The sequence below is a fragment of the Plecotus auritus genome, assembly GCF_963455305.1.
Source record: "Plecotus auritus genome assembly, chromosome: 4".
NCBI lineage: Eukaryota > Metazoa > Chordata > Mammalia > Chiroptera > Vespertilionidae > Plecotus > Plecotus auritus.
Window position 1 is genome coordinate 175798867 of NC_137775.1, and position 13038 is coordinate 175811904.

Below are 13038 nucleotides of genomic sequence, written 5' to 3' on the forward strand. Positions count from 1 at the left end.
GAGTTCTCTAGGCTAAGAGATATTATTTCCATCTTACAAATGTTAATAATGAGTCAAAGAGGTTTAAAAAATTCATTCAACATCATGCAGCTAGAATGTATTAGATCCAAGATATGAACTTAAATCTATATTGCCAAAGGTCATTTTTTTCTTTCACAACACATACATATTTTCCTGACTAATCAGCAGACTTCACATCAAATTATCATGCGGTTCACTTCTAGATCACGGCAAGCTTTTGGACCAATTAATTGCAATTCCACAAATACTTCAGTTTGTATATATTCATTAATGTTATTAATTCATTTATTTTTATAGTGAATGTACAGAGATGTTATGACTGTTTTATATATTTTACTTTTTCATGAACTTTAAATACTACATTTTAATGAAATAAACATATACACAATCATTTTAAAAATCTATGATTCATAATGTTTTTTAACAGTAGCTAATGCTTTGGTCTATCCTATATAATGAAAAGCTAATATGCACATCAACCAAATGGCAGAACTACTGGTCGCTATGATGCACACTGACCACCAGGGGGCAGATGCTCAATGCAGGAGCTGCCCCATGGTGGTCAGTGTGCCCCTACAGGGGAGTGCCACTCAGCCAGAAGCCCTGAGCTGGGCTCATGGCTGGTGAGTGCAGCAGCAGTGGCGGGAGCCTCTCCTGCCTCCGCAACAGTGCTAAGGACTCCCAGAAGGCTCCCGGACTACGAGAGGGTACAGGCTGGGCTGAGGGACCATCCCCACCCCCCGGAGTGCATGAATTTCATGCACTGGGCCTCTAATACTATTTATAAAGGGAAAACTGTTTTCTGCACACTGAACATATATGTTTTATTGTCATCATTATCTTATAGTTTTGACATGATTATTTTGCCATATTTATTGAAGAGAATATGTACATTTTAAATTTGAAGGAAAATATGAGAGAGAAAACTTGATTGCTATTCAAGTATTTACTCTGTGTATAATTTTAGACAGCTCAATAACCCAAAGGATGTAACTACCTAATGATTTGTTTTGTTATTAGTGAACTGCTATTTCAGATCACACATAATTCAAGCTGTCTAAGGTTTTCTAAATATTACAGTCTTTCTAAAATTCCTATAAACAAATAATGTCAAACAGAATATTGGGTGTTTTTGGTGCCAGTTAAGAGGTGCAAAAAAGAAATGCTGCTTCTACTTATCAGTTAATGTTTGCCTACCAGATGATATATTTTACATTCTCAAATTACTTATTTGACTTTAAATATAGAAACATTTTAAGAAAGCCAACTGGTTTTAATATTTGCATTAAAAAGGCTTATGCCAGATGTGCAGAAAATCTTAACTGTAGGTTGTGGATTATGGCTCCACAGATGATTGACCTGCCCAGAAGGAAATGTTACCCACTTGCAAAAGCCAACTATTTTTCCAACTATGTGAAAGGAAATTATGGATTTCACTGGCTATCTTTGAGCACAATGCTCTTGTAATCTCTGCACTTCTTTCCATTCTATTCTTTCAGGGGAATATTTCCAATGAGGATGGAATAATTTTTCCTGTCGTCTCTTTCTTTTAGAAATGGCTGTTTCAGAACACATTCAAGTCAGTTGTGTGGTGTTCTTAATTTATCTCAGTTTACTAAAAAGCAAGTTGGATGTGTTTTATATCTTCCTTTTGTGTATGCTCTTCTGACTGGGATCTCTGCGGTCATTTTATTATAAGACCTAATCCTACACATCAAGTAGACTGTTTTTATAAAACAATTAATGACATTAGAAAGATGTCACCTGATTTGAAGTTTGAAACCTATGCCTTTTCTCTACATTTTTAGAAAGACCAGGCTTGAGATAGAGGAAGGGATAAAAGTATCATTGGCCATGTGAGTATATGGATGCTAAAAATTCCAGTATGTGATAATTGAAATGATTATTAGCAATATTGACTGTTTAAATCAACTTTAATTATCTACAAGTCTTATAGTAAATTTGACTTAGTTATTATAATACCCTAAATACCATCTTGCCCCTTTTTATTGGCTATCTTCAATTACTTAAGCACAATCAAAAGTTTGTTCATAATGCACTAAAGAAAGAGAGGTTTAAAGAATCTATGTCGTTCTGTATTATTTTTCCTATTGAGATTTCTTAGGGATATAAACAAGACTATAGATTTCCAACAAGGTACTTTAATAATAACAGATGAATTTGGAATATTGAACTTCGAGATGTAAATTTTGTTGTGTTAAGTCTGTCAATATACAGAGTAACAAAACTTAAGAGAAATAAGGATTTTTAAAAATGAAAAATGGAAGAAAAATACATATGTATTGTACATTATAATTCATTTGAAAAAAAGGAAATGAAAATGTAATATTTGAAACAACTTAAGGAACAAAGAGTTATTCTCACTTTCATTGACAATATAATTTATAATCCAAGGCCTGGTTTTCTGTATTTCTTTTTTCTAGTTCAAAGGTCATCATGACCAACAGCCATGACTACATTGAAGTTTTAAATTTCATTCCTTTGGAAAAGTAATATATAAGGCATATTACATTTTTAAAAAGTACATACATGTAGTTTTTACAGTAGTTTTACTTGGTAAGCTCTAGGTAAAAAAATAAAAATGGTTGTCTTTCAGATACCAATTATGCAATTTCAAATCCTAATTTTCCTTCAAACTCCCTTTTCAAGTGATTAATAGGGCAATTATAACTTATTATCTGGGATTTCACTTTCACAAATAACAAAATGTAGAAAAGCTTGAGCTTAAAACATTGGCAGAACCTACTTTGGCTTCTCAACACTGAACATGCAATTGAACTCAAATTAGGAAGGTCAAGAAGGGCCTTTTTGAGGGACTCTGCACTTTGTCAGATGTATTTATTCATGTGCAGAGGATTAGAATTCATAAACATTTTGCCAGTTTTTAAATGCTATTTCTTTTCCTTGTTGTTCTTGGCCAGGCCATGTCAATACAGCAAAATGCTGCTTCATATGGCTTATTATCAGCAGAATAATATGAATTACATAACCCAAAGGAATTGTAAAATCAGCAGGAACTCTTGGCTCTGCATCTCAGTGTAGATACATAGATGGGTATCAAAAAAACTTTATTTTTAAAAAATTAAGTTATCTGAGTGTTGCATCCAAAATAGGCATTTCATATTTTTAAATATTTTTAATCATGAAAGTGATCTAGTTAACAAAACATCTTTTAACTATTCTTTTTAAGAAATATGCACAAGGTCAGTCAAAATAATATATTGTTGGATTAAAATTAACTTGAGCATGGTACAGGAAATTCCAAGAGGCAACTGATTTTGAAGACATACCTGAAGTCATTTTTTTCCCTTTTTCTTGGCAAAGTTCAGAACTTAGATTTATCAGTCCAATCAGTGTATGATGAATATTTTTGAATTTCTTCAATGAAGCACTTAAAAATACCAGCTTGGAGTTTGCAAGAAATTGAAGTGACTACACAAATGAGAAGACTCATTAGGTAGCTTGGTATGGCTTCAAAGATACTAATGTGAATAGTCACATCTTTTTCAGAATTAGTTACAGAAAAATCTGTAGGGTTCTCAAAAGAAACTGATTTTGGTAATCTGCATTTGTGCTGGCTGGCAAACAATACCACAGTTGCTCTAGGCCAAATTTGCCTACTGTTCTGCAAAGCCAATTAGTGACACCCTGGGTTGCTTCCTCTGGGGGGAAAAAAAAAAAGCTTTTTCAAGAAGTGAGAAAAGCTTAAGCATTTGGCATTCCTATGGAATTTGAAAGGAAAAACATTGAAAAACTTAAGGCGGGTAAAAAGAGAAGACATATTATAGGTAAGAGCTGTGTGTAGTGAGTTGAGAACATAACCATTAAAAAGTCCTCCTATCAAAAAAATAAAAGACCACCTGTCAAAACAGAATAAATGACAGTTTTAAGCTTGTTAGAGAAAAAATACAAATTCCCATAGAGAGAAACTGTTGAGATGAGTCCAAAGCCTCTAGTACTGAAGGTTCAGCACATATTTGAGTCTGTAGCATATTTTCTCTTGATCTCCCCAATTCTTTATAAGGTTGGCTTCTAGGTCTTTTCCTTCCTCCCTCCCTCCCTCCCTTCTTTCCTTCCTTCCCTCTTCCTCTGTCTCCCCTCACCCCTCTCTATCTCCTCTCCCTTTTCTTTTTAATAACTGCTGTCTCCTGTTGAGTAGGCTCAGCTGCTTTCATTTGACCTGGATTTCAGCAACAGTGGCTAAACTTAGTGATTGTGTATGTTGATAATCTTTCCAAGATGACTTTTTGCTCTAAAGCTGCTGAAAAAGTCCGTGGAATTGACTCTAGTAAGTTTTGACAACCACCCTCGAGGTGAACTCTTAAGATGTTGTTGTCCAAGTTGCTCATCGGGGGTTTGTTTTCATTAGAGTTTGAATGGGGAAGTAGTGTTGCCATCTTTTTCATCCTTTAGATTATATATGGCTGGCTCCATTGGGGAATTGGTGTGAATCTGGGAAAGCTTACAAGCTCCTATTTTGGAGCTTGTAGTTCATGAGTAGAGGAAGGGGAACTTAATACAGGGAAATGTGTGATAAACCAAAATCACACATGAAGATCATTCCATGATCTTCTCTTAAAATTTGAAACCTATCCGCACTCAGAAGAGAATGCATAAATACTTTAAAGAGAATAAAAATATTTTGAAAGTATTATTTGAAGATACTTTCCGTTGCAGAAATGGCCTACGATGTTGCATTTTCTTATATTCTACAAGGCTTATGAGAAGCAGAGCCAAAGTAACTAGTTTTTGTTTGTTTGTTTGTTTAAGTGTTTTAGCAAATGCTAAATGAAGTAGAAGTTACCTGGATAATTACAATTCCATTATTACAGTTTGTCTTTAGGCTTTTCAGAAGGTGTTAACAGGAATGTGGCTGGAAACCTGGACCCTTCATAGAGTTCTGGTTACCAACAAAAGCAAGGAAACATTTCTTTTCACTGATGGAGCAAACATGTTATGACATTCACTTATCTGTACATTCATTCAGTAGTCTTTTATTGGGCATCTATTTTGTGCTCAAGTTCTAATACAAGTAAAAATAAAAGAAATATTAACAAAGTACTTTGGAAATGTATGGCCCTTTGTTTTTTAGCTATATTTGGACAGAGGAATATTTTAATAGAGAAAGTAACATTTAACTTTGGTCTTGAATAAAAATGAGATTTTGACAAGCTAATCTACAAGGGAAGGATATATCTGTTGTAATGGAAAGGCATAAATTAAGACTTCTTGAAATAGCGGATGGCTCCTTTTTGGATTTGCTTGTTTTGTTTTTGGCAGAAGAAAGGCTGCTGTAAGTGTAATAAAAGTAAACAATGAGGCTGGATAAGTGCAATTGAATTTCATAAGGAATTAGAATTTCTGTGGAAAATATAGAAGCGTTGAACAAATGACTCCCATGCTTCGGGGTACTATAATAACCAAATAATGTATGATTTGGGAGATGGCAGAATCTCATAGGAGAAAACAAAAATGTATTATGGAAATAATCATTAGGAATAGTTTGCCCCAGATTATCAGTGAACAAAATTATACCCTATCAGTGATATGCTGGACCTGGCTCTTAATAGCTTGTGAGAGCTAATTCTGTGTATCATTACTCAAATTCTGTGTATTAGCTACTCAAATTTGAGTTCAGTGACATCGCATTGTAGCCTGAAATAGGTCATGGTGGGAATATTTACACCACAGAAATCAGCAAATGCTACAAATTACAGCTATTTTTTAAATAGCCAGCTGTTAAACATTTACCAGCACATCACTGCTACATGATGTGAAACAGCTCATCTTAGCACAAAAATCAACATTTGGAAAAGAGTATATAGTACAAATCTTTTTACTAAACAAAAAATTAAGGAAAAACAGTTTTAAAACATGCAAATTAGTAGATTAAAAAACAGAAAATTAAAAAAGCAAATGAGGACAAGAAAACCAAGGATCAAAGAAAATGAAACACGAGGACTTAACCAAGTTTGGGTATCAAATTTAAACTTGTAAAAATAGGGACAAGGAAGCAAGATTTTGGCATATAAAATGAACTAGCCTTCCTTATAACAATTGATGTCGAAACTATGGACATTATGTTAGGAAACTATACATATAGCACTGAGCAAATTTCCTTTCAATGTTATTGAAACTTCTATTTAACGTACACCTTTCTATATATATATAGTATTTCCCTAACTCAACTATGTGGGTTAAAATATTTTCTCATTATATTGCATACCTACACTCTTACCTCAGTGCTTAAACAATAATATTGATAGTCTGAATTACCCAACTAATTGCATTTATTATTTTCTTTCCAATAGACCATTATGCCTACTTCTTTTTTACCTTTAAATTCAATTTTTATTATTTAGCTAATTATTGCCATTGGTATTTAAGTATCCCATTTCGTCCAAACTTTCCATAGTTAAGTGCCATGGAAACTGTGGGATACTATTTGGAATGGAGGCACTTCCTCACGGTCTTCCTTCGTCATTTAATGACTGATATATTGTGTAACTTATAGTTCTCCAAGGTGTGGTAGTTTTGGATAAAACTCAACTAATAGAAAATAACCATAGTAGTAATCTCAGAGTCTAGCCCACTTGCCTCACTTATTTTATTCAAGGAATTCATTCAGTATCCAATGTGAGCTGAATGGCCATCACTCTACACTTTGCTTCTTGGTCTTCTTGGTACTCTCATAAGACTTGTTAGATTTATGTCACTCCTCTTGGCTAGATATGTTTCTTTATTGCAATGTGCTGTAACCCTTCATCATCCACATGTACATAGGCTGCAGACAGACTCAATATGAATAATCTCAGTAGTCTGTCAGTATAGCAACTTTATTACCAATACAATTCACCCTGATTTACTCTTTCCCCGCAATCTGTTTGTTCAAGGATTTTAGTGACTTCAAATGAGCAAAAAGGGGTTATTTTGAGAATGACTCATGAATCACAATATGGATAAAATTATAACCAGATCTACTTAAGCAATCAAATTAAACATATACAATTAATTGCAGACCTCTCTAAGACAATTATTTAAATGGAAGTTGAGTTTTAACACCAAACCCTCCTCACTAGGGAATTTATAGTAGTTCATTAACATGGAGGGTCAGGTCTATATTGCAATCTGTTTCCCTTATCCTCTTGGTCTTGGCCATCATATTCTTCCAAAGTTCCACAATATCTTTGATCCGGACAACTAAAATTTTCTGATTTTTTTTCTGAGTTGCTTTGCATGTTGTAGGGGGACTTTCAATTCCCTTTGTAAGTGAATTTGTTCCCTGTATATTAGAATATACTATAGTGGTTCTTGCTGCAAAAGTTGTAATCTCACTTTGTTCTTAGAGGCACCATAAAATAGTGGAAATAGCATGGACCCAAAACCCAGACTTAGTTTCCCTATTCCCTATGTCAGAAAATATCGTCTCTCTTAAAATTATTTTTAGTTATAAAATGTAATTTTCATATGGAAAAATGTATGACATAAATGTACACTCCAATGAAATGTCATAGATAGAGCTCATATACACCCATCAATTAGGTCGAGAAGTAGAATAATATCTTCACCTCAATAGACCCCCCATTCCCTTTCTTTATCAGTACTCCATTTCTCATTTCTGAAAGTAATCAATTTTCTGATTTCTAACTAAAGATTTTAATTTACTTGTTCTAGAACTTTATATACAATAAACCACAAAATGTATATCCCTTTGCATCTGACTTCTTTGGCCCAACATTATGTTTGTGAGATTCGCCCATGTTGTTGTAGCTAGCTATATAGTTCATTCATTTTCATTATTAATGTAGCATTCCACTTCATAAAAAGAATTTCTAGAAAAATGTCACAATTTATACCTATTATACTTTTGACAGTTATGGGGAATTTTTCCAGTTTGGGGCCATTATGTACAATGATGTGATTGACCAGCATAATACTGATATCCAAAACTAAAAAAAAATTATAAGAAAGGTGTATTACAGGAAAATCTATATCATAAGCATAGTATTTAAAGCCCTAAATAAAGTAGTATTAGTAGTTCATCAATATCTTAAAAGCCCATAACAAAATTGGGTTTAGACCAGTATGTAACATATTAACATTGTGAATTACATCATTGTAATTCACCACATTAAGAGAATCAAAAAGAAATATAATCATTTCAATAGATGTTTAAACATCAGTTGATAGAATGATGAACTATTTTTGGAAAAGTAGGAATAATAGGAAGTTTTATTAACTTGATAAAGCTTATCTACAAATCTATAGTGTGCATCAGATTTAAAGGTGAAAAATGGGGATTTTTCTTTGAAATAAAAAACAATACAAAAATGCTCACTCTTACTGCTTCTTTTCACCACTACACTGGTGGTCCTAACAGTGCAATAGGGTAAGAAAAATAAATTAAAAACATAAAGATTGGAAAGGAATTAAATAAACCTCTTATTATTCATAGATTATATAATCATGTATGTAGAAAATCTATACAAAATTATTTGTATACTAGAGGCCCGTTGCACAAAGAGATTCGTGCAATAGGCCTTCCTTCCCTTGGCTCCCAGCACCGGTTTTCCTCCAGCACTCGGGGCCCAGGCCTTCGCTCCGGCCAGAGCCTGCCATTTTCGTCTTCGCTGCAGACTCCAGAGTCTGCAGTCTTCATCTTTGCTGCAGCTGGAGTGCTGCTCCTGTAGATCCCTTCGCCCACTGCCCTCCCTCTCATAGCAGGTGTCCTGCCCTGCCCGGCCACTCCTTGCCTGGAGCAGCTGGGTCCATCTTTGTCCTTCTAATTTGCATATTCCCTCCTGATTGGCTGGTGGGCATAGCGGAGTGATGGTCAATTTGCATGTTTCTCTTTTATTAGTGTAGATGCATTAGAATTAATAAGTTTAATGCAATTGAGGGTCAATTTAAAATCAATTAAAACTAAAATAATCATTAAAACATTAATTAAAAATCAATGATATTGATTTAAAAATGAATTATCACTGTTGTTCTTCCTAGTTTTTCACCCTAAAACCATGCCTTGATTAAAGCAGGCAACCAGGTGGAAGAATCTATTTCATTTAGGTCTGTAAGCTACAGAGTGCATAATAAAGGCTATATCTCCCATGTTTTCTTTCAGTTAATTCTTCCTTCATTCATTCTACATTTTTAAAAAATGCCTATTATATACCAGGCTCTCTATTTGCCTTTAAATGGCTCACAAAGAAGTAGAGAATGGCAGACATGGCTGACTGTAATATAATGTGTTTAGTAGAGTAAACAAGAATATTTGAGACATGGGTAAAAGCAGTTTGCCCCATCAAAGATTTTAAGGAAAGATTTCACAGAGCAGGCAATGCTGCAGTAAGGTATCACCAATTCAGGGAAGGATGGAAAAAACATAAACCAGAGGGAATGGAATATAAATAAATGTATATTTACTTGGCCTATTTGGGAAACACAGTGTAAAAGCTAACATGGGTAATTAGTAGATCCTTTGTTTGGTTGATGTATACTAGTACATCTATTCTCATATTTATAAGATCTCTGTTTAGCATCTTTTTGTTTTGTTCTGAGACATGAATTAGAGTTGATTTTCAAGTCTTAGAAGTACAGATTGAATTTTAAAACTCTTATTCAAGAGCTTCTTTAAGGGCATTCACTACTTATTTCCCTAAATGCATCTTAGCCAACTAAAGTTATTTTTTAAAAAATCCTCATTGAGGATATATTTTTTTTACTGATTTGAGAGAGAGAGAGAAAGGGAGGGAGGGAGAGAGAGAGAAACATCAATGTAAGAGAGAAACATTAATCAATCGGTTGCCTTCTGTACCTGCTCCAACAGGGGATCAAACCTGCAACTGAGGTAATGTGCCCCGACCATGAATCCAACCCACAAATTTGTGGTATATGGGACGATGCTCCAACCACCTGAGCAACCTGGCCAAGGCTAAAATGACTTTGATGATACAAAGAATCCGAAAATTACTTATTCAAAGCATGATGAGGGCCACATTTTATGGTATTTTAAAACAGCTGTAATACGTAGAAATTACATGATATGTACAACTTAACAAACATCCGAATTTTATGAATACATTATTGCAAATTTTTGTAAAAGATGTAGAAAAAGAAACTTCCCTGACGCTGCCTGAAATTTTGTATAAAGAATCACCGTAACTAATGGTTGTAATTAAGCTTTAGACACAATAAAGCTGAATAAGCACTTTATGTGACAAGAAGTTATGTTAAAATTATTTAATGTTTCTTATAACTCCATGATAATTATTATTACATGATGAAATTGCTCAACAAACTCTTACTGACATTGATTAGGCTTAGTAGCCAAATTTTTTGCTTTATCTTACTGGCCAAACTAAATACACACCCAGCTTTACTGGATATTCTTATTTTTGCTCCAAATTTATAAAAAAGATTATTTATTTAATATCATTTTATTACAGTTATTATATTACTAATAATGACCAATATGCATAAATATGTATTAAATAGATGCTCCAATCAAATGTTTTTAGTGCTTATAATTATGAATGATTAAATCAACAAACTCTAGAAAAGACAACTCGATTTTGTGGTCCTTCTATGCAAGGTTTTAATTTAAGAAAACAGACTCTAAATTCTGCTTGCCTTCTTGCCAACTGAGAGTACTACCCATTGCCTTCTCCACAGAACTCCCCAAGAGAAAATAAAGAACCTACATTGAGTATTTTCTGAATTCAGCTCTGTGTTATATACCTTCAAAATGAAACAAATTGGGGCAATTTACTGAAGGTTAAATCCCCTAAATGACATTCACTGAAAACACACTGGGCAATGGTTTGGGAGGCTTAAATTATCAATTTAATTGCCTTAATTCTCTAGGTTGCTTTTATAAGTAGAAACAACTTTATCGAATCTGACGATTCTGAATTGGGGGTTTAGAGTTGTTTGTATTTTTACTCTCAACTCCCTGAATCACGTTTACTTTCTACATGCCCCAAAACTTATAGATTTTAATGCAGGAGAGTCCCATAAGTGAGGTTTTTACATTAATGATCTGTCTGTGGCTTTCTTTCTAGCAGCCAGCATCTTTCAATCTGTCAGCCTTTTTACCCCAAAATCACAGGAAAGGTTTTGGAAGAACTCAGTAGGCTGATAGCACCTTGTGATTTAGTTCTTCAACATTTGAATGTAGAGTGATGTTTCAAAACAATTCATTAAGGAAACCTACCTAATTTCTATTAAAAATAGTCGCAAAGATCTGAGACAGAAGTGAAAGGAAAGATAATTTATGAGGAAGGTAGCTCAACCCTGTCTGATTCTCGAGTAAGAGTTTTCCGAGTAGTTTTTCTGAATTAAGAGGTTTTAAGTAGGATAACATGTTCTTGAAGACACAATCTGAAAAACCAGATTTTTACAAAATGATGTTAACATGTTTTAAGGGTTTAAGATTGCAGAACCTTTCACTGAACACTGTCTTGTTTTCTTTTCCTCTTGCCAAACTGTATTGCAAATAAACCTTTTGATGTTGTAAAGGTTTTTCTTTGTCAGCTAAGAAAAACACTCTGAAAGTTCTATTTAGTGAATTTACCCATGTATAAATATCCCTGAGCTAGTCTGCTATCCTGTGGCATCTGGAAGAAAGGTGCTATTGTCTTAGATTCCATGATTGAAGTATAGAATAATCAATTCAGAAGGACCCTGGGGGGAGGATCCGCTCACAGATGCCATGGAAACTTGGAGTCCCGAGGCTTTTCCTTTTTCCTACATATCAAGAGACATAGATGAGTTCAAGCTTCCGCACAACGTCTGGTGACAATGGTTCCCGTTCGTGCCATTTGATTGTTTGACCCTTCCTTGGTATTTGAGACTACTAACTTTAGATTGTCTAAGAAAACTCCTTTTTTGTTGATCCCCTGGTACTATGACTTTCCTGGCTTTCTGGGTCACAGTAGCTGACAGCTATCCTGGTTGCAAGCGCCCTGGCTATGCAGTTTCTGCCACTACACACCAGGCTACATCACCAAGGTATTCCCAAGGGTGCATCATCAGAATTCGTTCTGCCAAAACACTCCATAAATTATTCAAAGCTCCTCTTCATTTCTTGCAAAGCAATGTTTTTTGAGCTTCTCCGTGAAAAATCAGTGTAATTCCAGAAGATTGTGATAGATTTGCAAGACAGGAATTTGTCCACATAGACATCTGCACAGTTATGAATATGGTGGGCGTTTGAGTGTACAGTTATTTGACCTTTGGTTTTATTTGAACATTTACCACTTGTTCACTAGCAATTGAATAAGAGCAGCTGTGTCTCATGGTTTTCTACTGTGAAGTGTTCAAAAAAGTATAAGGTGATTAGATATAAAAACTCTGCAAAACGATGGATAATAGACTGCCCACTTTCTGCCTACTGCGACTTCCTTGAGGTTTCCTTTGCCGGGCCCAGCTGCATAGATAGACGTGTTGGAATTTGGCTTGTGAGGAACCTACAAAAATTACACAAATAACTCAGAATTTTAATGAATAATACACAGACATGCACCTGCTTCAGGGACTTCATAGATTAGTCTGGTGACCAATAGAAAAGCCGTTTGGAATTCAATTACATGGCTGCAAAAGAGAAAATAAAACTGGCTACACTCTTAGAAGTGAAATCAGCAAAATGTTAACTAGTTCTTGGAGCAAGGTTTTTTTAAGTTGTTTCAATCGCTTTGCTTCTGTCAGACCTACTGTAGTCATAATATCCTGCTCATATTATCGCCTACTGTTCTTGCAGCTGGACCCGCTTGCCGAAGACACTCTCCACCAAACTCCGAATATGAATGCTGTTACTTCTTTACAGAAGATCATTGAAATTCAAAGTATGTCTTAAAAGTTTTTTTTTTAATTTGTAATCGGATATAACCCATTAAACATATGTTGCGAATTTGAGCATATGAACAGCACATTGAGTTTCTCACATAGGAGAAACATATTTAGAGTTATTATAATTTGCACATGTTATGCATGCATACC

General features: G+C 34.5%; 1 protein-coding gene across 1 annotated transcript in view; it reads left to right on the forward strand.

The window, feature by feature from the left end:
- Positions 1-13038, forward strand: part of HDAC9 (histone deacetylase 9) — a gene marked incomplete at its 3' end in the record, with an annotated part of 846383 nt that overhangs the window by 790251 nt on the left and 43094 nt on the right. The window contains exon 25 of the mRNA XM_080665383.1: positions 12800-12884. Coding sequence (XP_080521509.1) covers positions 12800-12884 — 85 coding nt within the window. The remainder of the gene's footprint in view (positions 1-12799; positions 12885-13038) is intronic.